This window comes from Lissotriton vulgaris, chromosome 2_1, assembly GCF_964263255.1.
Source record: "Lissotriton vulgaris chromosome 2_1, aLisVul1.2, whole genome shotgun sequence".
NCBI lineage: Eukaryota > Metazoa > Chordata > Amphibia > Caudata > Salamandridae > Lissotriton > Lissotriton vulgaris.
Window position 1 is genome coordinate 1,324,794,266 of NC_141687.1, and position 26,433 is coordinate 1,324,820,698.

The window sequence follows — 26,433 nt, forward strand, 5'->3', positions numbered from 1 at the left end:
ACAAGTTCAAAACTGCCCCAGCTTGCAAATGGTGGCCGCATTTTTTGCTACTTGATCCTCTGATGGTGCAACTTTTATTTTAGTGACCGGGCCTATTTTCTGTGCCAGTGAGACCCTGGCGGGGAACACACAACTGAACTGATTCTCAAGAAGAGTAGCTGTCCTTGGCTATTAACAGCTCTTCCTCTTAGCGCTAAAACCATCAGTGCAAGTTATGTCCCCCCTATGTCCATCTTTAGTGCAATAAAACTGTTATCATTTAAGATTCGGGTGCAGGAAATGGTTTACTATCTGTGAGGTGTCCATACCATTGCTTCTGTAAGGGCCGACGTTTGTAAAATAGATTTATGGCCAGACTGAAAAATAAAATCAACCCTAACTCGAATGTTCAAACAGCCCTTACACAGCAAGAGGCCGTGACTAGAATGTCGGGCTCGGTGAAGATTTGGTCATAGAGTCCGTCATACACTGAAAGCAGCCCTCACTGGGCTACAGCCCACAGATGACATGCCAGAGAGGCAGAATGGCCAGTGTGGCCTTGAAAAGAGCACTGGGTTATGGAAGAAATGTGTCAGTACCCCAAAGAATGTAGGTCTGAAAATATAAATAAATAAAAAAAGTGTGTATGATTGTTTATTTTGCCTCTCCTCATCACGAAGTTGATAATGTGTTTCATTCCACCAAGTGGTGTAATGGTAATGCCTGTTACCAGTGTTACCGCACTGATGAGGAGGGGCAACAGTGTTTAATTGTTAACGATAATATTGTTAACCATAGGTCATGAGGGCAATATTAATATATTTTCCCTGGATGCCAGACCATTTAAACTTACTACTGGACACACAATAAACACATGTATGTGTGCACTATGTGAAGTTTCTTTAATATTAAACTTTATTTTATGCATGGCGCTACCCGAGAGCCACTATTTTGAGCGCCAGATTCTAAACCTGGTAATTCACTGATATGATGTAGCACTTGTGCTTACATTTTTTTTACCTGTTAAGTCAAAAAGGATAAATGTGTCAGGGTTGCATCAGTTATATCTGGTAGATTATTGGAAGCTGGTTTTTCCAAAACCGTGTTTATTAAGAGTTCAATCGAGATTCAGGACAGCCCTCCACAGTCAGGAGGGGACTGTCAACAATACAGACAGAGAAAGGCATGATAGTGAACTCAGAGTTTTACGGAAACAAAAGGGGGCACACCCCAAACCCCCCAGCCCACCCATCCCCAACAGCATCCCCCAACACCCCTTCCAACTACCCACCCCTTATCCCACCCTAACCCAGTGCACGTGATCGCTAGTCAGCAACAGGAGACGGAAGCAATGTCAGAGTTGGCTAATAGCCTAGGGCCCGGGGTCCACATCAAGGGCCAGCAAATCATCAATGTCAGCTGGGGGATCGAGGTCCAGGCCCCTGTAGTCTGCCCACCGCTTCCAGATCTTATAGTGCTTCCGGGGGCACCCCCTGGCCTCAAACACGGGTAATTCTAACCCCATCAGATAATCTAAACCTGCCTTCCACGCACTCAGGGGGGGGGCACGTTCGCACTTCCACGCTTGGGCCAGGTCACGCTTAGCCACCACTAGTCCCAACAGCAGTAGGTGGCGCTTGTAAATGTTACCCCCAACATTTTCCAGAATATGAAGGAGACCCAGCCTGGGGGTACGGGGAACATCCCACCCCAGCACTTCCGACAGGCAGTCCCACACACCCGCCCAGAATCGGGTCAGCCGCTCACAGGACCACACGGTATGGAAAAGTGTCCCCCTCTCGGCACCACACCTCAAACATTCAGGGGCAGCTATGAGGCCCGCACGCCACAGCCGCTCCCTAGTATAATAGGCCCTATGGAGGTATTTAAATTGAATGAACCGAAGACGGACGGCTATAGCTGCACTCCGAGGGGATTCGAGGGCCTCCCGCCAATCGTCATCATCCAAGGGGCCAACATCATTCTCCCAGGAGGCCTTCAGAGTCGAGAGGGAGGGGGAGCAGTTGACGACCAGGGAGCGGTAGATCTGAGAGACTTTCTTGTCGCCCAGGTCGCCCATAAACAATTTAGCCTCAATAGGACTAAAGTCGGGGAGCTGTTCCAACCCCACTAGGCTGGGGCCAAGGGCATGTCGGAACTGAAGATAGCGAAAGAATTGGGTCCTGGACAAGTTATACTCGGAGCTAAGGTCCTGGAAGGACTTAAGCGTGGTTCCGTCGAGAACATTACCGAGGGACGAAATCCCGATCGCGTCCCAGCCGCCGAACCCGGACAAGGAGGCCAGCTCTGGTAGTAGACCGTTATGCCACAGCGGCGTCTCGGCCGTCAGCCTGCCCCACCACCCCATGCGGCGCAGAGCCTGCCGCCAGATCGCGAAGACCACCTGGGTGACCCTTGGCAGGGCCCTCCTCTGCCTGGCCGAGTACAGCAGAGTGTGGAGAGTGGCACCACCCATCAAGGAGTGTTCCAGTGCATAGGCCGGATCGCCACGATCCCCATACCACCACTCGTTGAGCACTAGAAGGTGGGAGGCCTGGTAATACGATAGCAGGTCCGCGGACGCCAAGCCGCCACAGTAGGTAGAAAGGAAGCAGGTACGCAGTGCCACCCTAGAGGCACCCCCGGCCCACAGAAATCTGCCCAGCAACGAGTTGACACCACGGAACCACTGCGGGTCTATTTTATACGGGTGATTCTGTAGTTGGTAGAGGAGCCGAGGCAAGGCCACCATTTTGAAAATAGCCGACCGGCCATAGATATTGAGGGGCATACGCGTCCAGGTCTTAACGTCAACCTGGACCCTGTCCCACACCGGCTGGATGTTACGGTCCCATGCCACAGCAGGCGAGGCCGAGAGGTAAACGCCCAGGTACTTCATGCCGTCGACCGCCACCTGAAGAGACGCAGCCCACTGGCAACTCACCGAGGCACCCCCCAGAATCCACAGGGTTGACTTACGAGGGTTAAGAAAGAGCCCCGACGTCCGGCCGAACTCCCGCATAATGTCGAGAACACGAGGTCCTGTACGGTGTAAGTCGGTCATGAAGAAGAGCACGTCGTCCGCATATAGGGCAATGCGGTCCGAGTGGCCCGACCCCCACACAAAGCCCCGATAGAGCGCGTCCTGGCGCACTCGGGCGGCCATAGGCTCCATGGCCAGCGCGAAGAGGTACGGGGAGAGGGGGCACCCCTGACGAGTGCCCCTGGCCACGGGGAATCGCGCGGAAATCGCCCCAGAGACGCGCACAGAAGCGGTGATGTCGGTATAGAGTAGCTTTACATAGGAGACAAAAACCGGACCCAGGTTCAGTAGTGGTAGGAGGGTAAGGAGGTAGGTCCAGCTGACCGAGTCAAAGGCACTATCTATGTCAGCTAACAACAGCGCCGCTTGGTCCCCAGTCGTCCCGATCGCGTCAATCGCCGCCTGCGCCCGCCGAATGTTGTGTCGCGTCGCCCGGTGCGGCATGAATCCCGCCTGATCCGGGTGGACAAGGGCCGGTATGTGGGGAAGCAGGCGATTCGCAAGCGCCTTGGCCAGGAGTTTGGCTTCAAAATTAATAAGGGAGATGGGTCGGTAGGACTCGTGGCGCTCGGGGGGTCTGCCCGGCTTTTGAAACACCACAATCTCGGCGTGACGCCAGTCCGGGGGGAGGCTACCCCGCTCCCGAGCCAGTTCCAGTGCCCGCCTGTAATGCGGCCCAAGCTGCAGGTGAAATTTCCGGTAGAATTCACTGGGGAACCCACTAGGCCCAGGCGCTTTACCCGTATTGAGTTGACCCAGCGCGTCACCCAATTCCTCAGCTGTCAGGGGGAGATCCAGGGCATCGCGGACCTCGTCAGGTACCGCTTGCGGGCGGACCGCCGCGAGGTAGGCCTCAATGCCATCGGGGGAGAGGCTCTCACGAGGGGCATACTGACGCTCGTAGTAGCGCGCGAAGCTCGCAGCAAGGATCGAAGGGTCTGTTATTGCCACCCCCGCGCCGTCGACCAGCCCCGGTAAAGTGATCGGCTGAAAAGTCTGCTGACACAACCGGTGGAGCATGGTGCAGGACTTGTCGCCCCACTGGTACACCCTACTACGCGTAGCCAGCCACGCCTGGCGGGCCTCATCCAACAAGACCGAGGAGTAAGACTGTTGTGCCTGTAACAGCAGCCGCAGCGTCATATCATCGGCCGCCTCCCTGTGTCGTGCCTCCCGCCTTTCCACACTCTCCGCCGCAGTGGCAATACTTTCTTGTCGGGTCCGGCGAGCAGAAGCGCACCAGGCAATATCGACAGCCCTCATGGCGGGTTTCATGGCCTCCCACACTGTCACTGCATCAACCTCATCCGTTAGATTGTCCCGCCAATAGTGGGCGATCGCACTGCGCAAATGCCGAGAGTAGCCCGGTTGCTGCAGGTGCCATGTAGACATCCGCCACCTGAATGGTTGGCGCGCCTTGCAAAGGTCAATTTGAACCGCCACAGGGGAGTGGTCGGACAACCCGCGAGGCCGGATCGCCGCCCCCTTTACTCTATCGAGGAAGGTCCCCGGCACAAACACACAGTCTAAGCGTGAAAGGGAGCCATGCACAGCAGACACATAGGTGTATTCTCGTCTCTCTGCGTGAAGGTGTCTCCACACATCCACCCATCCAAGGCCATCAATCATTGCACTCAGCCTCGTAGGCGAGGCCGCAGCCGCGACCCCCTGCCTCCTCTGCCTGTCCAGAGCCACATCCAACACATCGTTCCAGTCACCACCAATTACCGCCAAAGAACGGGGAAGTTCGGCCCACAGGGTAAACAGTCGCTCCGCAAGGGCCCACTGCAGCCGGGGAGGGGCATACACACTACCAAGGATTACAGGCTCCACACCAATCTTCCCTTGCACAAACACAAACCGGCCCTGCGGATCGAGCCACTGACGCTCGTGGGTATAAGCTAGTCGTTTATGAACCAGGATGGCCACCCCCCTCGAGCCCCTGGCAAACCCTGCGTGAAACACCTGGTGGAAGCCAAACCGCTGTAGGCTCAAAGCCTTCGTACCCATCATGTGCGTTTCCTGGAGGAGGAGCACGTCAGCCAGGTCCCTTTTTGCCCAGCGGAGCACAGCCCCCCGTTTGATCTTGTCCAGGAGCCCCCGGACATTCCAACTCAGTACACGCATGAGAGCAGGAGATGGCACAAGTCGTGGGGCGTCAGCCATTGTCCCAATGGGTCCGTGTCCACAATCCCCGCAACCCAACCCAAGCTCCCATCCCACCAGCCGCCGACAACATACGAAACACGTGCATCCCACCGAACACATTCCCAACCCCCGCTACCCCACCAGTCCCAACCCGACCCCCCAACAACCAAACACCCCAAAACCCCCCTCCCCCACCCCAATACCTCAATGAACAATGAAGCATCTGTCGCGGTATACGGTACTTCAGACCCAAAACACAGCGTCTAAAGCCAGTCATACCAATGGATCCCAACTAGACCCCCCTTAAAATCAACCAGGCACACTCCCAGAACCACCCCCCAACCCCATCCGGAGGAGGCAGCCCATAAAGTGCACCCCGAACCCATTCCAGGGAAACAGCAACATCAGCAGTAAGGCACCACAAACCAAGAGGTGTCAGACCGCAAGCGTCCACACCCCCACCAGGAAAGGAGTCAATACTGCACCAGACAACGGCCGCTCCATCGGCCAGAGGTCAGCCGCCACGGGGCAGGGACACCGATGAGAGGCCGCCAGTAGGTAGCCCCGGCCTGCGACAATCCTGAGTCTTCGCCAGGCTATTCTGTGTCAGGTTGTGTGTCCCCCAGCAAGGGATCCCGGGACAGGGACCTCCGTCGGGAGCGGGACTTGCGATGGCGTTTCCCTTTGGCAGGTGGGTCGCTCCGGTCCGGCGAGGAGCCACGTGGCGACCCGGAGTGCAACCCCGGCTGGACGTGCGGGCGAACCCTGACAGTTTCATCAGTCCAATTGAAGACGGCCTCTGGTGTATCAAAGAAGAGAGTCTTTGAGTTGAAGACCACCCGAAGGCGAGCCGGGTAGAGCAGCGAATACTGGATCTTGAGACCTCGCAACCTGGCCTTTGCCTCCAGAAAGGAATGCCTCTGCTGGTGAACCAGTTTGGTGTAATCAGGGAATATCATAATCTTGTGGTTGTCATAGAGCAGCGTGTCCTTGAGCCGCGCTTCCCGGAGAATAACATCCCTGTCGTGAAAGTTAAGGAGCCGTGCGATGATCGGGCGAGGTCGCTCCCCAACCGGCGGTTTCTGCGTCAAGGTGCGATGCGCGCGCTCCACCACAAAGCAGCTCGACAGGGCGTCCGGGGGCAGCCAGCTCTCCAGCCACCGAGACAGGAAGACATCCATGGGCCCTTTCTCACAGTCCTCCGGAAAGCCAACAAAGCGCAGGTTGTTCCGTCGCGCCCGCCCCTCGGCATCTTCCACCCGCAGTGCCAGGCCTCGTTGGGTCTGTTCCATGTCGGCAATCTTCTTCTTAAGGACGCCAACATCGCTCTCTACTGTCGTGACCCTGGTCTCCGTCTCCGTTATGCGAGCGACTGCGTTGCGGAGGTCCTGGCGCAGAAGCATCACATCGGCTCCCACCGCTCCAATTTTCGCATCCAACATATCACGGGACTGGTTGATGGCCGTTAGCAGCGCCGCGTTGTCCGGTCCGGCACTCTGGCCCCCACCAGCCGCTCCAGCACTTCCACCGGGGCCGGTAAATTTGTCAATTGGCCCAGTCTTCGTGGCGGCCGTGCCCCTGGTCATGGCAGCGGCAAGGGCGATCCACCAGTAGCACGCACCTGTAGGGGGGTCGCACCGCTCGAGGGTCCTCCGCTCAGGCCCCAGCCGGGCGGCCGAAGCACACCAGTCCACTCAGGATCTCGCCGTCGCCGAGCCGTCGGTCACAGGGAGGGACTCAGATCGTGCAGCCCCGCCAGATCCCAGCGCATGGAAGCCTCTCCCCAGGCGTCCGACTCCTCCGATCTATGCCAGTGGAACCAGCAAGCCCCAATGTACGTAGGGGCACAATGTCCTGCACCTGCTCCTGCACAGGCCGGCGGTCCCCACAGCGGGTCGGCGCCCGGTCCACCCTGGTCTCACCGGCACCCCCGGCTCGTCGGGCGGAGGGTGTAGCGCGCACCGACGGCCTGGCACCTCGGTTGGCTGCAGTGTAGAGCGCCGTGCCCGCCGGCAGCAGGATGCGCCAAAGGATGTAGGGCGCTGCAGGCGCCAACAGCGGAGGGTCCCAGGATCAAAGGGTCCACGATGTGCGGGGGCCGCCAAACTCGAGGCCCCGGCTCCGCCGAGGTCGGGAAGGCCGCAGCTCCACCAGGGCTCCCACAGAGGCACGGGCCCCCACCGCTGGCAATGTGGGGAGAGATAGGGCACTCCTCGATGGGCCGCTGGTAGCGGGTGGCCCTGGAGCGCCGTCTGGGAGCGGCGCCGCCTGCCCCGGGTCCGGCCCGGGCACGCCAAAATTGAGGCCCCGGCCTGTCCGGCGGGCACCAGGCCGCTCGCTTCACCCACTCGCCTCTTCGCGCCTGATGATCTCCGCGCTTCGTGTCGGGCACCGGACGGCTCCCAGCGACGTCCGCTCGGGTCTCCTCGATCGTGGTACACTCCGTAGGGTTCAGGGACCAGGATAATGCCAGGATAAGTGTCGGGCCGGCGGGAGCTCTAGCAAGCCACGTCCGCCATGATCGCCCGCTAAGCCACGCCCCCCGGAAGCTGGTTTTTCAATTTTAATTTTGTTATTTAAGTTCTAAATTATGTGATGAACCAATGTTATTTTTGCCCATTGTTATGTTGCCCATTTTTTTTAATGGTAATGCTTTATTGACATTTTCCATAAAATATACATCCACTTTTGCCAATAACATACCATTAGAATAAGACAGGCGCAGTACCATGAAACCGGTACTAACAGAGCGTCATTTAAATAGTATAATGAAATTGAGCAGCGAACTAATCGGAGACTAGATAAAGGGTAAGACTACACTGATGCATTCCAAAGGGTGCCCTGTCTTTCAGGCAGGGCAGCAGGTGCGGGGGTAGGAGTGAGCAGGGGAGGCGTGGGTTGCGGAATTTATTGTACTTGAAAGGATGTGATTGTAAGTTGGCCCTGCTGAGATTCATGTTTGTAATCCAAAGGCCCACTAGTTGTCAGGAGTAAGGGGTTAACTCTCCGATCCTTTTCCCAGTTTGAACAGGAACCCACTGCAATTGCAGTTGACTAATCCAAGCATCATGTAGTGATAGCGGTGGGCTTAATGACTGTGGTATACTTGATCATGATCATGGCATTAAAAGACAGTTTTTCTGATCATTTACCTTCTTTCTGCTTTGAACACCTTTAAAAATGCGTACATTATACTCTGCGGTAAAAAAAAGCTAATAGGTAAAGTGATTGGTGAATATGTCTTATATAAACAAGCAATGGCAAAGCAAAATGTCTCTTTCATGGAATTCATTGCATTTGCCAATGTTTTTGAGTTTTACAGGTATGTCCAGTGCTTGAAATGGAAAAATAGAAGTGCAGGTACTCTGTAGCAGAGTACCCGCTTGTTTCTGAGAAGTGCTGATACTCTCCAATTTAAAGTATAGCATTTCTCTTGAGAAGTGCCAGTACTCTCCCTCCCAAAATAAAAAAGTGTTGGTACTCCGTACCAGACAGTACCGGCCCATTTTAAGCACTGGGTATGTCCCTAGTGTGTTCTGCCATCTTTGAATGGGGTTCTTCAAGCGGGGTTCTTCAAGCGAAACAAAGTGCAATCAGAAAAGATTGTTGCTGTGCATACCTTTGCAGACTGATATACTGGTGGCCAATGTGTTTTTTTAGGTTTTTGTTCACCTTTTAAAGATGGCCAACTTTCTTTTTGGCAAGGTCAATAACAAAATAAAAGAATATAAGCGAGCAGCATGGTAGCAGTGTGCAACTGGCGAACGCTCATAAAAATAATTCAAATATAATAAGTAAGAAAACATTCAGGGTGTGGGGTGGGGGGTTGGGAAGTAGCGCAGGAAGTGAGTGCTGGGAGGGGTTGGGAAAAAGTAATAAGCCTTGTCAAAAATAAGAATGAACAAAAACAATTATATATAACCTGTAGTTCAGATCTGGAAGGGGAGTTGAATCAATAATTGAAAGTGAGGGGTGCTTAGAAAAAGCAAGCAGCCTAACAGCAGTGTGCAGATGTCAAACACTCGTATAAACAAGTAAGAACATTATATAAAAAAATAAAGGTGGGTTATCCGGAAAGAGCAAGAAAAATGAACCAGTAAAATTAAGGCAAAAAATAAGTTTTCCTCTTGTCAGTAGTGGAAGGATATATGCCAACCAATCATTAACGTGAAGGAATGCTGCAGCAGCAGTGTGACATTAGAATAGGGAGGAACGCCAGCCATTCATGAACAAGGGGCTGACCCAAAGCCCACAGTATGTATATTGTATTGTACAGTAGGTCATCAACGGTAGACTACTAAAGCCGTCTGTAGGTAGCGACCTAAAAGTGTGACAATACACCTCGCTCTCAACCTCCCCACCCTCCCCCCTTGCTAGTCATTGAGACAGTTCTCTCACCAGACTATTGATTTTCTTGCTCCTCCACTTTACCGACCCCCCCACCCCCAAAAATACTGACACATGATACACATAGCAGGGCTGTTGGTCCGCTGGTTTTATCCAGTTGTCTGTTAAATAACCATTCACATTTGCTCGTGCCCACCACAGCATGCACCATGGGGCAGTGGGTCAGCCTCTTTACCTATTGCCTCACTTTACTGTAACTACCCACAGCCTCTGCACGTTGTTCACATCCGCCTAAATGTCGTTGTTTTCTCTTCAGTACAAATCTGTTTCAAAGAGTATTTTATGTTTTTATATTAGCTTAAATACCACCAATTTGTTTTGACTGCATCTTGGATGCACTCTTGGATCATGATTTTATTTTCCATTTACTTTTGAATGATGCTTTTCTAAAGTATTTCATTGATATTGTAACATTGGAGCTGCCACAAATGTGAGTGCTTAGTTAGGTGGTTTATTTGTTATCCTTCACCAACAATAATACTTATATAAATGGTACAACTGAATGGCATATCACTGGTAAACAACATCTGTGAATACTCTTAACCGCTTACATTTTTATTGCAAGTACATAGTGGCCACATTTTTTCATATTCCCCTCCCTGCATGTCTAAATATTCTCTTTTTTCTTTGTTAGCTTGAGGCATATGGTTTCAATAAAAAAATAAACCCCTACCAGCTTGTCGAGGCAGACCTGTTAACTTTGCCAATGCCTGTTTCCCAGGATATCTGTCTGGAGATTTTGCATTGATTCTTCCTCAGCTTTCCCTTAAATAAGACTGCTGTTAATAACGCGGCAACACACGGTATGTAGTCTCCCCACTTTCACACATTATGTGCAGTTTGAGTGGATGCAAAGAGACCCATAAACACCGATAGAGATGGCAGCTGGAGGGTATCAAGAGGAGAGTGTGGAATGATGCTCTTTGGGAGAATATGTTGAAGCTACATGGACACACCTCCAGTATCTAGCCAGAGTGCGGTCCTCAGAAGAGAACAGGTATTGGATTGAACTGTTGTTGAACCCAGTGGTTGATTATTTGAAAGCTTGTTGTCCCTAGAGGCCCCCGCAGCCACAGCTTGGAATAGCTTCCTCGCCGAAGCCAGTCATTCGTTAGGACACCTTGTACCCAGAACCACAGCAAGCATTTGCAAAGCCGATAGGTTGCATCAGTGCAAAATCTATTGGCCTTGTCATTGTTTTTTACTTGTTGAACAGTAGCGCAAGTTACTGTGCGATATGGCTTGAAAAATTAAAAGCACTATGATCCTGCCTGCACTGACCCCGTTACAGCTCATTTTTAAAGAAACTTTAAGCCATGTTGCACAGCAGTCCGCGTTGTTGTACAACATGTGAAAAAAACTCCAGAGAGGGTAAGGCGATCCAAATGTGCAAACCTGGGCCGGTGGGTTCTTTGAAAACAAAACAATGGCGAGTGGGAGGACAGGGTGGGGTGGGTTGGCTGAAAGCAACGGCGAGCCAATGGTAAGTAATGGTAAGCAATGGGCAAGCTCTTAGCTACTTTTAAGATTTTTTTACATTTTTTTTTAGATTGAACAGATTTTGCAAGCGCTGTGCAGGTTGAATCTAAAATTTTTACTCTCCCTCCCTCAATCCCCACATCACCTATGGAAGGTGGAAAACTGAGTGGTTAATGGCTGTCAGCTGTCCTGAGATGTGTTATTCTGGGTTTTCCACAGTGGGTAATTAATGGGCAATGGACTCTTAAAGAAAGCTCAGAAGTACTAAAGGTTAATGCTCCAGTCTGATCCAGAAAGTGGGCCCCACCTAACTGTATTTGACCCTCTGGGCAGACGTGTGTGAACAGCCAGGCCTTAACTCGGTGGAGTTGTGTAGGATGAGTATAGGTAATTACAACACAGTTATCATATGTGTGATTCGGTCTGAATGTCCGGAAAGAGTTGTGTGATACCACAGCACTTTAATAATATTGTATACAATCAAAAACAGTTTAAACAGTTATAAAATCAATAGAACATACAAGAGACAACACAAAACACTGTACCAGATGCAACAGAGTAAACACAAATGGTATGGTAATCTCACAGACATCGATAATGGGAAAATGTTTTTCAGAAGTGAAATACAGTAATCTCAATATAGCAAAGAAACCATGATCGCCAAAGAAACTGTAAAATATTTGCAAACATTTCATTTTTGTATATCCGATGTCATGGGTGGACCGTATCACCCCCTCTATACTGTAATGCCGCTGGTTCCCTAGCTGCGTCTTCCACATAGCCATCATGACTGGTACCCCTCTGTGCCTCGCTAATTAACTCACTTACAATTCTCAGCAGAGCCAGGACACCTTCAAACTGGAGATGAAAAAGGGAAAAAAAGAAGGCAAAAGACTTTATTCATCCATACACTTATATCACTATGACATTTAAATTGTCCCAACCCTGCTCCAATATTGGAAAAAGCTGACGACTCTCAACTTTAAAGAATACTGTACGACAAGTCAGTATCTTTGCTTTTGATCCTGTATAGCGCATGACTTCCTTCTACCTAAGCCTGTGTTATATGAATACCTGCTGTGCTGCTGTAAACACTGCCACTCTGCTGGACTGCTGCCCTACTGTGCTGACGTGCTACCTTCTTGCCTGGGTGAGAAGAGAACTGTACCTTTAACTTCACCTTTGGACCCAGGACACCAAAGTGCTCCAAAAGCTAGTCTGCGGGGCCCCTGAACTGATCATCAGGGACATAAAAAGCTCCCTAAAATCCGGCACCTAGACCCAGCTGAAGTGAGTACCTGACCCCCAGGTGGTGCTCCTCAGGTTCCAGACCCTTGGTGTGGCTCTGGGAGCTGTATTCAAGATTTTGGGCTCCTTGCGACCACAAATCGACCTGTTTGCACCGAGACCTCGTGGCTCGCACCACGATTTACCATGAAGCTCACGCAGCCGCCTCTTCGCTGTACAGCATTGACAGCTAGTGGGTGGACCACCAAAGGGAAGCTCCAGCAACTCCTGCCCACGACCCCAGGCCTGCTCTTTGCACTACTCAGCAGCCTTCTGCGACGCACTCCTTGCTCCATCACGACCCCCTCCATCATGAACAGGACTCTTGGCACGGATTTGAGATGGTAAACTTCAGTGGGCCTACTCTGGTGTCAAGAGCCGACCTGCGCTCCTTCGCGGTTGGCCTGAAAGTGTGACTTTGACCCGATCCTGCGGGAACAGATAGCTGCTGTTGGCGTTTTGTGGTTTTGGCCTTTATTTTACACTAAATCTTTAACAATTCATAACTCTGGTTCTACTGTTTCGATGTTTGTCCTTTTGGTCTTTTTATTTATTAAATTCTGTTCTATTTGTATAGATTTCAAGTAGTCCCCACAATCTCAAAGGGCTAAGCATAGCAGTGCTCTGCTGCTGGCTTAAACACAACAGAAGACGAACATATCTGCAAGGAAGGTCATAAGAGGAACACTCAGATGCAAAATCCAACAAATCTCCCAAGCCCTGGTATTATTTTCTGCAATTTCTATCGCTTTAGTGTTTTGATTAAAACACCCGTAACCAGAATCAAATGTTAGGGCAGAAAGCAGAAATTACAACAGCCAACTCCATTTTCCGTGACTTTTTGTATGAATTTTCATATACAGGGCTTTCTACGCCACTTCAAGAGATTTCTTCCCAGGGCCCTTTTCAGAGTGGGACGATTTGGGTCAAAGTCGAATTAAAAAGCGCAGGAATTTATCACCAACACAATTATAAGAGCCGAACGTGAAGCGTGAGTTTAACTACCGTGCGGAACAAAAAAATGGAGAATAAATCGGCATAAACGTTTGGTTGATTGCCTGAAATCCACCGCGTGGCTTTATCGATGGCGAAGCTTAATCTAGCTCATTAAAAGTCGTGACATTTGGGGCTGCTGAGCCCTCGGAGTAATTTGATTTACTAACATTTATTAAACTAATTAAACCCGGTGCTCAGGATGCATAAGACACCCTTTTATTTCTTATTTCCGAGCACGAACAAGGGCTGAAGGATCAAGTTCCAATGTGAACAATTAGATAGGCCGGTCTTCAGTTTAATACATTGAATTGTCTGGGGCCTTCGATTAATTAGACATCCACACTGCAAGGTGAATGGAGCATTTTTTTCCCCAGGAAGGACATTTCTCACTTACAGATTGTGTTCACTTGTGAAGATGTGCTTTGATTGTTTAAGAAGGGTAAATAATGAATGTGGGAGGGTAGCTGCACTCTATTGGATGACTTTTAAAGCATTTATTCGATATGTGTGCTGTGCTGGTATGTAGCCTGCAAACTATGAAGTATAAAATGTATTTAGCCTGGTAATGAACCAGGACACCAGTACGCACAACTTAATTCAAATTGAACATTAGTACATTTCTTTTATTTTTTTTACAAGAAATCAACAAAAATCATCATTACATTCATATTCATGTTTCATTTGTTTCATTTGTATGAATCATGCGTGCAGCTAGTAATTTATATGTTGACAAAGAACTTGCTTCGTAACAAATGAAACATGAATATGAATGTAATGATGATTTTTGTTGATTTCTTGTAAAAAAAATAAAAGAAATGTACTAATGTTCAATTTGAATTAAGTTGTGCGTACTGGTGTCCTGGTTCATTACCAGGCTAAATACATTTGATTGTTTAAGAGACGCACTTGGAAGGAAGACTCGGGGTCCTAAATTGGCCTGTTCGAAATTTCCGGTACACCTCTAATCTCATTATTTCACTTTACACTTGTCACATGAAATTTCTCGAAATTACGCAGTTTCGCGACGTGGCCTGATTACACTGCGATTTCAGCATGGGAACGGGTACATAATGACAGACCAGAATGAGAGTGGCTTTTGTTGGCAGTACTCAGGTGTTTTTGTACTATTGTGTTAGTGCAAAATGGGTCTTCGAATCCAAAATGGATGCCAAAATACATTTTGCTCTAGAATATAGCGCTAAATGTCAGTTTAGTGTTTTCGTGTAATTTTTGTGGAATATCCCACAACTGTGCAATTCATGCATATACACCCTTACTCCTAAACTGTCTAATTCCACAAATTCACGCCTGATGGGAGAACCGAATCACGTGTTTCTGGAAACTTTTATTGACATTTTTCTAGTCTTTAGAATTGCAGTTGCATTCCAAGGTTTCCACCGAAGATGGTGATCTGAGTCTTTCGGTGACTACATTTTGTTTTCTGATACATCTCTGTGTTGGATGGCAATATCTCATTCATTACATTGTGAGTGTATGACTTTGATCTTCGAAAGCTGGGTTTAGAGGATTTTGGTTGCTTATATGTTTCTTAGGCTGTTAATCTGCCCATCGCCTTGATGTTAGAGATATTTGAAAAATGATGTTGCTTTTTGTCACTTGGTTAGATATATGTGCAGTGTTCTGTGAAAATTGTGCATTTGGTGTTTGTGATTGGTGTGCATGTGTTTGAGATGGCTAAGTCTCTATAGGCGTTGACCCTTTTTGTGTGCCTAAGTTGAATGGTGAATGGATCATGGTAACGTGTTCGGAGTTGGTCGTTGTGTTTGATTTTTTTATTTGTATTTGGCGTATCTTGGTGTGAAGTATTATTGTGATGATCTCTGTGAGTAAATATATGGCGTATATGTGTTGTGTCGAATATAGAAGTCGTCTTCTTCCTAATGTGCTCTGGTCTATGACTGTGTGAGGCATATCTTGGCTGTACGTCTATGGCCCAGAGTCAGACGGTAGATAAGGAAAGGTTGATGTGCATGAACCAGCCACCGAGGGGTTTCAGACGTCTTTTTTTAAAAATAGAGAAGCGCATACATAAATGCATATCACAGCGCATGTTAGCAGCAAGGGTTGTAATGTACCCACTACTTGGAATATGAAAAAGAAGCACTCTTCCATAAAGCAGCAATTCCCATGTGTCCATGTTTACAAGCACTTAAGCTGTGTTTGCCAAGGCCACCGTTAAGAAACACTAGCAGGCCCGCCACAGCTGGCTACCCTGCTGCTCTGGGATCCATGTTCTGCACACTCATCTGTGCTCAGACAGATGCTCGAGAGTATGTCTGATATGATGTTTCAGAGCATACATGGATTGGGGTGAAGTGGATTCCCGTCTCTTCCAAGCCTATGAATGCATCTGAAATCTGTAATATGTCTTTGGGTGAGACCTGCACATGTTCAAGGAACACGCATTTCCAAGAGCAGTTTGAGCAGAATTTTAGTTAAGCAGTGAACATATTAAACCATTTCGAATCGGATTGTTAGCCCATGAGGGCAGAATCCGTGGCATGGCATCCTTGTCAACGATACCTGCACATACCCTGTGCACAGTATTATCGCTCCACAAAAGTTGTGGCTTGGAACTGAGAGCTATTAACTTCCTTAAGATGCTCAGAAGGTGAAACGGTGAGGAAGTGGCTGGGGACCCTTCAAACCTGCAGTCCGCAGTTTAAATCCGATTTGCTGCTGGTTTTTCATCCATTGGTTGAGAAGCCGTGTTTTTTAAGTCGAGCGTAGGCAGCGCATGCACTGCTCTGCGAAGCATAATATGTTCGGTATGTAGGCTTTAGTTCAGCCCCTCGCTGGCGATTCATTCAAATGTTTGTCATTCTTAAAAGCTTGCTTTTATTTGGGTTATGGCCTTTATTTGTCCCACATATTCAGGTCTCGCGCCTCCCTTGGAGTATTGGCCTATTACCTGTATCCTTTCTTTAAAGGCTTTTTACCTTTGTTTTTGCGCACCATTTTTTTTGTGTGCAGGCTGCAGCATTTGTAAAGATTGTTCCTTTTTGGTCTCTTAACACATAACCCTATGTGCGAAGTGCGCAATGTATTGTATGTTGATGCCACTGTTTTGATTAACATATATTATAGGGCACACTTTTTGTAGATAAAATCATTTTTTTCTGTTTTATTTAAAGCAACCTTCACATGCCAATTCAAAGCCTATCAGCAGATGACAAACATTATTAGTTAACATGCACTTTTTGTAGACAAAATTATTTTTTCTGTTTTATTTTAAACCACTTTCACAAGCTAATTCAAAGCCTTTTAGCCTATTACGAACATTATTTGTTAACTTCACATTTTGTAAACTTGGCCACTGTTTGTGTCATGTTGATTTTCGGTGCCGACACCCATTTTTGAGGTTTAACGTGTATGCAAAACCCTTATTCCCGACGCAGGATTTTACTTAGTTTACCTGTACCAAGCTACAGCATAAGTTAAATTACTATTCTTTCTGTACTAGTAATTAGTCATACTATTCTAACATCTAATCTGAGTGGCTGTGTAAGTCTGTATCAGTGTGTGAGTGGAAGTCTGAGTGGCTTCATGGGTGTGTGCGTGGGTATGTGAGTGGCTGTATGGATGTGTTGGTGGGTATGTGAGTAGCTATATGGGTGAGTCAGTGGCAGTGTGAGTGGCTGCACTGGAAAGTGAGTGGCTGTATAGGCGAGGTAGTGGCTGTATGGGCGAGTAGCTGAGTGTGTGCATAGGTTAGTGAGTGGCTTTATTGGAGAGTGAATGTTTGAATGACTAAGCGAGAATGAGTGGGTATGTGAGTGGCTGTATGGATGTGTGGATGGGTACGTAACTGGTTCTGTGGGTGTGTGAGTGGTTCTATGGGTAAGTAGCTATGCCAGTGACTGTATGGGTACGTGAGTGGATGTGTGAGTAGCTGTATTGCTTAAGGAATTGCTGCGTGGATGTGTGAGTGAGTATGGGAGTGGCCATATGGATGTGATGGTGGGTATTCGAGTAACTGTATGGGTGAGTCAAAGGTTGTGTAAGTGGCTGTATTGGAAAGTGAATGGCCGTATGGGTGAGGTAGTGGCTATGAGAGTGTCTATGGGTGAGTGAGTAGCTGATTGTGTGTATAGGTGAGTGAGTGGCAGTATTGGAAAGTGAATGTGTGGGTGAGTGAATGGGTGTGAGTGGTTGGATGAATGTGTGAATGTGGTTCTGTAGGTGTGTGAGTGGTTCTATGGGTGAGTAGCTATGTCAGTGGCTGTATGAGTAAGTGAGTGGGTGTGTGAATAGATGTATTGCTAAGTGAGTACCTGTATTGGTGAGTGAGTGGACATGTGAGTTTCTGTATCTGTGATTGAGTGGGTGAGTGAATGGCTGTAAGGGTGTATAATTGGGTGTGTAAGTGTTTGTATATCTGTATGGCTGGTTGTATTAGGCTGTATTGTGGGTTAGTAGGTGTGTGAGTGGCAGTATGAGTAAGTAGATGTGAGTGGCCCTATAGATAAGTGATTGGTTGTTTGAGTACTGGTGCAGGTCTGAATGAGTATGTGAGGAGTTCTGTGGGAGTGGGTGTATGAGAGTTTCTATGGGTGTGTGAGTGAGCGAGTGGGTGTGAGTGGTTCTGTGGATGATGTAATTTAAGATGTCATCAGTGATGCCACTGACCATGTCATGAGTGATGCAATATATGAGATCATAAGCAGTGCATTGCAAGGGCATAACTGCTGAATTTCAATGGTTTTGTATGAGTGACATCTGAGCCAAACTATAATGGTCCTGTACCTTTGTTTTTTTCAGTGAATTTCTAAGATTAAAAAAAATTCTGTTCCCTAACTATAAAGTTCCTGTAGCCTTTGTCTTTTCAGTCAATTTCTAAGGTTGTTTAATGTTATTTCCAAACTATAACGTCCTTGTAACCTTTTGTTTCTTTAGTAAATTTCAAAGATTTTTTGCATTGTATTTCTATAACCTTTTAGAGTGTGTATAAGAGTGGCTGTTTGGGTCTGTGAGTGGGAGAGTGAGTAGTTTTGTGGGTGTGATTGTCAGTATGGATCTGTAAGGGCGATGTGAGTGACTGTATGGGACTGTGAGTGGGTCCATGAGTGTCAGAGTGGGTTTTTGAGTGGGTCTGTAAGCGGGTGAGTCAGTGTCTGAGTAGTTCTGTGAGTGGGTGTGACAGTCTCTGAGTCTGTGTGGGAGTGGATGCATAAGTGACTGAGTGAATGTCTGAGTGGGCCTCAGAGTAGGTACATGAGTCTCTGGGTAGGTTCTTGAGTGAGTGCATAAGCCTCTCAGTGGGTTTGTTAGTGGGTGAGTGAGTCTCCTTTGGTCTCTGAGTCGATTCATAACTGTCTGAGTCGAGGATGCCCAGGATTGGGGACCCATGAATGGACATCAGTTAAGCACCACGTCCATGTTTTACATTGAAAGGGTAATTGCATCAGCCTTACACAGTCTTGATGGGGAAAGGTTTCTAAAAGATTTTTCAATTTGTGTTCTAATGATAAATAAAATGATCGGTCTTGTTTCCGCTTCACTGAAGCACTACTGTGTGCAAGTTTTGATCTTAATATTTACTGAATCTATGACATTGGTTACACCTTCAATCATTTTTCCAAGTCAATTGTTTATCTGTGGGGATGTACTTTTGCCTCACCTCCCATATCGTGACCCAATCATGTAGTAAGCTGTAGACTAATGGTTTAGTCTTACAGTTTAATTGCCTTTCTTAGAAAGATTTTTCAATGTGACACATTTAAGCATCTGCTAATATTAAAATCAGTAAACCAGAAATAAACCTCCAGTGCTGGCCATGCACCTTTCCCCTCAGGTTCTAAAGGTATTCCCAAGTCACTGGTTCCCCATCTCAAATACTACATATGTTGAGTTATTGTGAATTTTTGCAGCGAGTGAGTGTGAACAGAATATTAGTGAACGCTGATCAGAGCTTTCAACACTGTTATTTTTTTCTAATCAAAATGTACTTTGACACTTTATGTGCACTACACATTCAGATTATAATTTTTAAGTAGCTGCTTGCCTTTCTCTGCTGGAAACCGTATTAGACAAAAAACACTATTTCAATACATATTTGCCTCAACATTATTTACCGAAATCTACTGTTAAGCTGGCATATGTGTATGTGTTTTTAGAATAGTTCTTCTCCCTTAGCTATGAATGGCAATGTTCATAGTGTGCCCGACTCTCAAAGATGTTTCTATCAGTAAGTTAAACTTACTCGATACTTAGTAGTGAATTGCCATGAATAAGTCTCACCTACCATGGCAAGCAACGTTGTGATTCAGGTTTTCTCTACTGATAGGTGCCCATTTATGTGGGTTTGTGTCTCCAGCGTATCAGTATCATATAGTTAGTTGAAAGCACTATTTGTGCTCCTAAGTTGAATGTATCTTTTGGGAACACTACACTTTGGTCATATATTTGTTTGTGTAATACCCCAGCAGAGTTAACACACCCTCCAGAAATCAAAATATTTCCCCTTGTTATCCAACTCTAAATAAGGCCCAAAATGTCTTGCTGGGATGCACATTTCCTCTGTGGAAATACCTGAATGCGTGAATAAACACCTAGGAATTCGAACTCGGTGCTGCATAGCAATTTCAAATCAATTGAGACAGACTAAATCAGTAAGTGAACAGCCAAGTTGCAATTGTCATTAAAATATAGTTGATCTTATTAAAGACTTAAGCGCAGCTTATTGTCTCTCGCTTTTGGAAACCATTTTTTTGAAGCCCTAACCAAGATTCAGGGGCATAACTTAGGCCAAAGTAGACCCTGTTGTACAAAGGGTACCCCTAGCTCTACAGGGGGGGGGGGGGCTCATACAACCTAAAGCTTTTGAATATCTGTGACTTACAGAGCCTCAAGCGCATCTCAACACCTCCTGCTGTGGGGCCCCAGCATCTTGCTTTATGCCACTAACTGCTAAGATTTCTCAGAAGGCCCACGCTCTGTCACCACCTTAGATGCGTCTCACAGGCTAGGCTATTGTGCGGACAGAAAAAGGCCTCGCACAGGCTTCTGGGTATGAGCAGCTCCAATAAGCTCAGCCATGCAAGCGAATCGCAGGCCACAGGAAGCATCAGGCAGATTTCACAGACAATAAAGGGATAGTTATTATTGAAAGTTAATTGAGTGGAAGGCACATGAACTTGGAATCCTCTGGTGGTGTCTGCTGGATCCTTTCTCGCTCTCTATGTTAAAAGAAAAGACATGTCTCTTCTATGCAGACAATAGAGTATAGTCTTATCAAATAGAATTTCTGTTATGAATGCCAAAATACAGTTTAAACGTCCATATTGTTCCTTTGGAGTCCCATCGTACCTTCGAGGATGAACATCCAATTATATTTCTAAAGATTCTTCATTGTATCAGATCCCAAAATTGAATATTTCTCAAAAGAATGTTGCTCCCAGCCACACATCCTTATGGAAACACAATTCTGTTGTCGAACTATAAACTCAAGAATAATGACTCGAGATCTGTGGACAAAAGGCTGGCCTGGAGGCCATTCCCGGCGCCTCCACCACCCGCATATTTACTTCAGTAGGCGGGAAAACAAAAGCCCGATGTTGGCTGTTACAGGACTTACATTTTGTTGCTGCCCTGCTTCTCATGGTTCTAGGCACCTACAGTTAGCCGCTCTGACGGACTCGATTAGTCAAAGGTTATAGGCTAGGCATAGAATACAGAGCCAGCTCACTAGCCATGACGCCTTTGCACCATCCTGAGGGTCATGTGAAGCTTGGGTAAGAAGCTCAAGCAGTACGGGCTAAAATCCCTCGCAGAGCTCTTCGGAAGAATAAAATGTCTTGTCTTAGGAGAGATCTGGCGTTGCCACCAAATGGTCAAAACGCTCTATGCAAATCTCGCTGCTGGCATAATATAGTGAAAGAGCAGAGTCACAGTGGCTTCCACAATGTTGTTACAAAAAAACACCAGTTTCTCTGAGGTCGGCTTGTTTGTGGTTTCCCTGGTGGCAATGCTAATTGAAAAGATATGAATAGATTCTATGTGATACACTTGTTGGCTTATTGGTTTGGTGTTTGGACATGGACTGAAATGCAATGAAAAAGTTCCAATTGCATCTTGAAAATGGGCATAGGTGTCTAGTGTTATGTATTTGTTACAAATGATGTTTTCTTTTTACCAGTAGAATTTCCCTTGACCACGTTGGACATATGCAGCCTTTGTATCACAACTGGATGCAGTAGAACCCATCTGTAATGCTCACAGATATTTCCACCAGGACTAAATGGGTTTCAGGAAAAGAAAGACTTAAAAAAAAAATGAAAGCATAACTAAATTGCGCCATCATCTGTAAGGCTAGTTGACGTTGGGCTGAGTAGTGCAAATTCGTTCCATTGTACTCTAACCATTAAGTAAATTGTGCTGCTCTGGGTGACATAGGCAGTATCTTTGATATCAAACCTCTTGCGTTCCCCACGGAAATGGAGCAAAAAGGAGATTGACCACATTTGTGAAAGCTTGTTAGAGACTGAGCAGCAGTATACCTAAATATCTCCTACTAGACAACAAGCGATTCTTCTCATGCACTGTTCACTATTAAGTTTAGTTAGATGAATATTTATTTGCCTTCTTTTATAAAGCCTCTTTGACGTAGACGTTCAAAGGAGTAGTTTCAATAGGAATAATAGCCACATTTAATTTCTGTAAGCACTTTGCAATAAAGAGGCCTATCCGCTGTTCGCTGTACCCATTCATCTGGCTGCAAAAGAAAACAATCCATCTCGCACGATTAGACCTAGTAATAAAATGACATATGGTCACAGCATGTAGAATGATAATGCGTTTATTAAACGGGTTACTGAAACATTGCCTCAAATTGTCAATAACCTGTTCTTTCGTATGCCCAGCAGTTGGTAAAATAGGAACCGCAGGGTTTAAAAAATCAATTTAGAAACCCACTTTTCCTGCAAGTAAAATAGACTTCAATTTGCATTTTAAATGTTAACTATTAGCTTGGTGGTTGATTTTGATCTCTCTTTAAATATTCAGTAGCAAAATGAACCTTACACGCAAATGCATCAGTTTAGATGAGTGCTGAAACACGCATACAATGAGATCATTTGTATGTTTTATTTTTTTAGATCGTTTAATTCAATAAAAAAGGCATTTGAGAAGCTCAATTATATTCAATTCTCAAATGGACCTATCCCCGTGGCCGGGAATTTGCACAAAGATTCTCAATATTCAGCAGTCCACAAGACTTTGATAATATATTCGTAGAGTTGAAACAAGTCTGCTTCATTAACTTGCTCACTTACTGAAAATCAGATTGGCGTGCTAATGCCATATTAATATTACTGCCCGATTTAGATGTCACCTTTTCTGTCAGATCAAAACAGCAGGCTTGAGAAATAAACTCACGCAAACAACACAGATAATCTTACAACACACACTCTCTTTCTCTGTGATATGGTAGTACCCGTGCCTCTTTAATGTCTAGGACTACCTATAAACTAATGCTCTGTTTCATTGAAGGCAGTGGAAAACATGGAAGGGCGGGGAAAAGGGAAATATGTCATAAGGGAAAGAACATAAATTAAAGATTTCTGATGGTAATGCGAGTGGTGCAAATATTTTAAACTGACAATCAGGGGCGATTTTGGGGGCACTGGGCCAAACGTATATTGGGGCCACTGTTAGGAACAGCTTTGAATTTATGATCGAATTTCAGCTCTTTCATGCTCTCTTTGGCCAGGTCACAGGCACACTCATCCAAATTCTAAATGTGTTTACATTTAATATTCAGGGATAGTGAGGTGTGTTTTCAATATTGTAACATAGGAGCAGCTCACTAATATTACGGTGAATAATCATTCTGACGCCCTCTTACTTCAGATATGCGAGGTCCTGTTTTGATCTATAAGAAACTTTTTTATAGGTGTTGCATGAAACACAAACACACCTCTGTAAAATGTCTGTAATAGACTCTCACACACATTAAAAATAAATGAAAGGAAAACGGTTTTTGAAACATTCGATTTAAGAATTATTAACGGTCATTGGGGCAAGGTTCTTTGCAGAACAGAGCTGGCTCTATCAGTGGGCCCCCAGACAGGCCTTAAAACGTCTCTGCTGACACAGGGCGTAATCAAATGAAAGAGGCTATGAAGAGAGGGGAAATCGGCTTGAGAAAAGCAAGGTGTGAAAAAAGTGAACAACATTTGCTTTTTATATTGTAAAAAATCTCCAGAAGTGATATATCCCTTGAATTAAGTGAACAGTGCAGGACAAAAAAGTGAATGGGTAGACAGGTGACCATAATCTTAGCAAAATCGAAATGATACAAGGCGTTAATAAATGCTGCAGAGTCATCTTATAAATGTGATTGAAATTGGGAAGAAATATACGGTAAACCCTCCACCATAAAGCAACTGCTATATCTTGGAGACTGGTCAGAGATTAAGGCACCCAGTGAGTTGGTGGTGGGAGTTAAGGTTGGTTAAGACCATCCCTTGGTTCACCTGATCTGAGTGACAAAAAAGAGGCACTTGACAACCAGACTTTTCTGTCATTGCCTCAACTGCAACTGCATAAACTTTGTATGAGGTGCAGATGACTGGCTGTGTGATGTCATAAAGGGACAGTGGATTTGGTCTTAACTAAATTTCAGAATGGAAGGGTAGAAGAAGTGAATCGCTCATTCTTTGATCCAGTCATAACATCACTGAAAATCGCGTCACATCATCCTTAAGTCCCATGATATCAAGGGAAATGACATCATACAGTATTTTACCTTGACTCAATGATGGAGAGTAAATATAATGCATTGGGATTATAGTTTTAAACCTGTTAGAGTCCAGAAATAATCCATTACCATGGTTTTCTGTGGCACTGCATGCTTGTACATCAATTCATTGCCTATGACTGTGCGAAAGTTTGATGCACTTAGTTCCCCCATCTCTGCTCTCATGTAAACTAGAGATGCAGGAAATGTGCCACATAGGATTAGAGCAGAGGTCTTCAAACTGGGGGAAGGAGGGGTGCCCTTGTGGGGCCTTAAGAGATCTCAGGGGGGCGCCTGTCGCTGGCCAAGAGAAGCATCATGCTTTGTTTTAAGTGTTAAAAACATGAGCAGCAGGAAGCCACTTTGTAGTGCGTCATCATGAACAACTTTTGTCGCTTATATCCTGACTGGGTATATGTATGAAAATGGGAAACAGCTTGACTGCAATATTTAAATATTCTTAGACATATTTAAACATTGCATATTTAGCAGAATAATTGAGAAAAAATTGAGGGGTGGGGGCAAAGATTTTTTTTTTTTTTTACAAGGGGGCGCAGCACTAAGAAGTTTGATGACCACTGGATTCGAGAGTATCAGCAGCACATGGTTTGCAAGAGAAGCCATAAGGGTCGCTGGTGCCACTTCTGCCAACACTTTATTGCTGCTGACTACAAAGAAGCAGTGGCTCTCCTTGGTATCCTGACACAACCTCTATGTATTCCTGCCATGTACTTATCGCTTTCTGGACTCAGAAATATCCCACTTGCACTGCACTTGTTGGCTTTTTCACGAATTGTAACACCATTATATTTCCGTTTTTAAAAGTGTATTTCCCTCTAAGCTTGTTGTAGTGCGCCTTTTTGCAGTAGAGCAGTTTCCCCGCCAGACTGTATATCATCCCTCCTTCTTCTCTTTGAAGGTAACAGCCGAGCTGGATGCCTGGAATGAAGACCTGTTGCGGCAAATGAATGACTTCAACACCGAGGACCTGACACTGGCTGAGCAGCGCTTGCAGCGCCACACAGAGCGGAAGCTGGCCATGAACAACATGACTTTTGAGGTGATCCAGCAGGGGCAGGATTTGCACCAGTACATCATGGAGGTCCAAGCTTCTGGTAAGAAGACCTTTCATGGAGAGCTTACTATTGAAGAAATAAAACACTGTTGTCCAGTAATGCATGCTTTTTTGGATTAAAGACCCTGGCTGTGATTCCTTGTTTGGAGAGGAATTCCTATAAGTTTTACAGGGATCTGAATTCGAATTTGTTGGATGATTGCCACACTCCCGTTGATTTCTTCAATAGATTTTGGCAGGTCAAATTGATGACATTTATCAGGGGAAAATGTGTGGGAAAAAGGTCAAAACATGCAGATTTATCTACAGGTTATGCCCTGTTTTACTCTCCAAAACTCGGAATAGGGTATCTGCATTACTGGGTGCAATGAAGACTGTTTGTATTATGACAATCCGGGCCTCAAACTTGAGAAGGATACTGGATACACGTATTTAATATGCGCAAGGTGCTCATGAGAAGAAAACATTGTTGTAGCTGAAAGGCTCACTTATCAGCTCGTGTATCTTTTTGAACTGGTATGGGCATAGATTTCTACATTTAAGAAGTCTCAGTTATTTGCTGTGCATTACTCGGTCCTGGTCAACCTAGGAAAACTTCAGAAGGGTGATGGTTCACGAAGAAGATATTATGGAAAAAAGGAAAGCTGGTTTCATCTGGTGGAAATGTTCGGAAACACACTAGAGAAGAGAGGAGAAGGCCATCCCTTAGGCAGGAGAGAAACGGAAGCACCTTTGTCCTTTAACTCTCTCTAAACTAATTTAAAGTAGTTTTTCAAATATTGATAATTTCGAGCCCTTACATTATTTCTATTCAGTTTTAAACCTCTCACTTGCTTTGTTAGTTTACCTTTTGAACACGTTCCTATTTTCTTCACGGCCTAGATCATTTTCATCTCCACAAGGCTCTCATATACGCCTTTCCTCAAGGTACTCAAGATTCTCTTATTTCACGCCATCAGCTAGCTTCTTGGTCCACAGTAACTGCTGTTCCCCTCCATCCTCTCCTCTTAGTGGCAGGGAGCGCTTTGAGTATGTTTCGCTTAAAAAATCCTTACCATAACATATTATTTATTTTGTATTAATTGTACTACTGTTTAACATTTGATGTACCATACTAGTCACTTTTTGTAACTCTAGTACTTATCAGAAATCAATAACTGCGGACGGATAAGCCTTTTCAAAATTAGGAGGTTGCACAGTTCTTTACTCAGTAGGTGCTTCCTGCAGTAATTTTTAGTTCAGTAGAGGTTAACCAGTATC

At 46.1% G+C, this 26,433-nt stretch overlaps 1 protein-coding gene across 6 annotated transcripts in view; it reads left to right on the forward strand.

Moving 5' to 3' along the window:
* KALRN (kalirin RhoGEF kinase) overlaps nucleotides 1–26,433 on the forward strand; it is a 1,626,736-nt gene that overhangs the window by 983,665 nt on the left and 616,638 nt on the right. For all 6 annotated transcript variants that reach the window (XM_086957084.1, XM_086957086.1, XM_086957088.1 and 3 more), the window contains exon 14: nucleotides 25,018–25,213. In XM_086957084.1, the coding sequence (XP_086813210.1) occupies nucleotides 25,018–25,213 (196 nt within the window). The remainder of the gene's footprint in view (nucleotides 1–25,017; nucleotides 25,214–26,433) is intronic.